Source organism: Wasmannia auropunctata, unplaced genomic scaffold, assembly GCF_000956235.1.
Source record: "Wasmannia auropunctata unplaced genomic scaffold, wasmannia.A_1.0 LD335743.1, whole genome shotgun sequence".
Taxonomy (NCBI): Eukaryota; Metazoa; Arthropoda; class Insecta; order Hymenoptera; family Formicidae; genus Wasmannia; species Wasmannia auropunctata.
In genome coordinates, this window is record NW_012027147.1 from 13,015 (window position 1) to 13,536 (window position 522).

Genomic DNA, 522 nt, shown 5'->3' on the forward strand with positions numbered 1-522 from the left:
TAAACTTTCGCGACAGTTGTATCACAAGTTACGGACTCGATCCCGCGCATTATTTTACGTTACCAGGTTTCACGTGGGATGCAATGCTGAAGCATACACTTATAAAGTTTGAACTTCTCACGGATATTGATATGGTCATGTTCATCGAGCGCGGTATACGTGGCGGCCTTAGCCAATGTTCCGGCAGATACGCGCGGGCCAACAACAAATACATGTCATCGCACGACCCATCGAAACCATCGTCGTATCTCATGTACTACGATGTAAATAATCTGTACGGTTGGGCAATGTGTCAACCATTGCCCTATGCAGATTTTCGATGGGTCAGCGACATAACAAATTTTAATGTTATGAATATCGCGTTGGATTCGCCAATAGGCTATATTCTCGAGGTTGATCTAGAGTATCCGCAACATTTACATGACGCGCACGCCGACTTACCATTCTGTCCAACGCGTGATAAGCCACCCGGTAAGAAGCAAGAAAAGCTCCTCGCGACTTTGCACAACAAGAAGCGATACG

At 46.0% G+C, this 522-nt stretch overlaps 1 protein-coding gene across 1 annotated transcript; it reads left to right on the forward strand.

The window, feature by feature from the left end:
- Positions 1–41: 41 nt before the first annotated feature.
- LOC105456150 lies at positions 42–514 on the forward strand (the record flags this gene model as incomplete). The annotated part of the gene is made up of 1 exon (XM_011699969.1): positions 42–514. A coding segment is annotated over exon 1 (431 nt), but the record flags the coding sequence as incomplete, so codon positions are not given.
- Between the last annotated feature and the right edge of the window lie 8 nt (positions 515–522).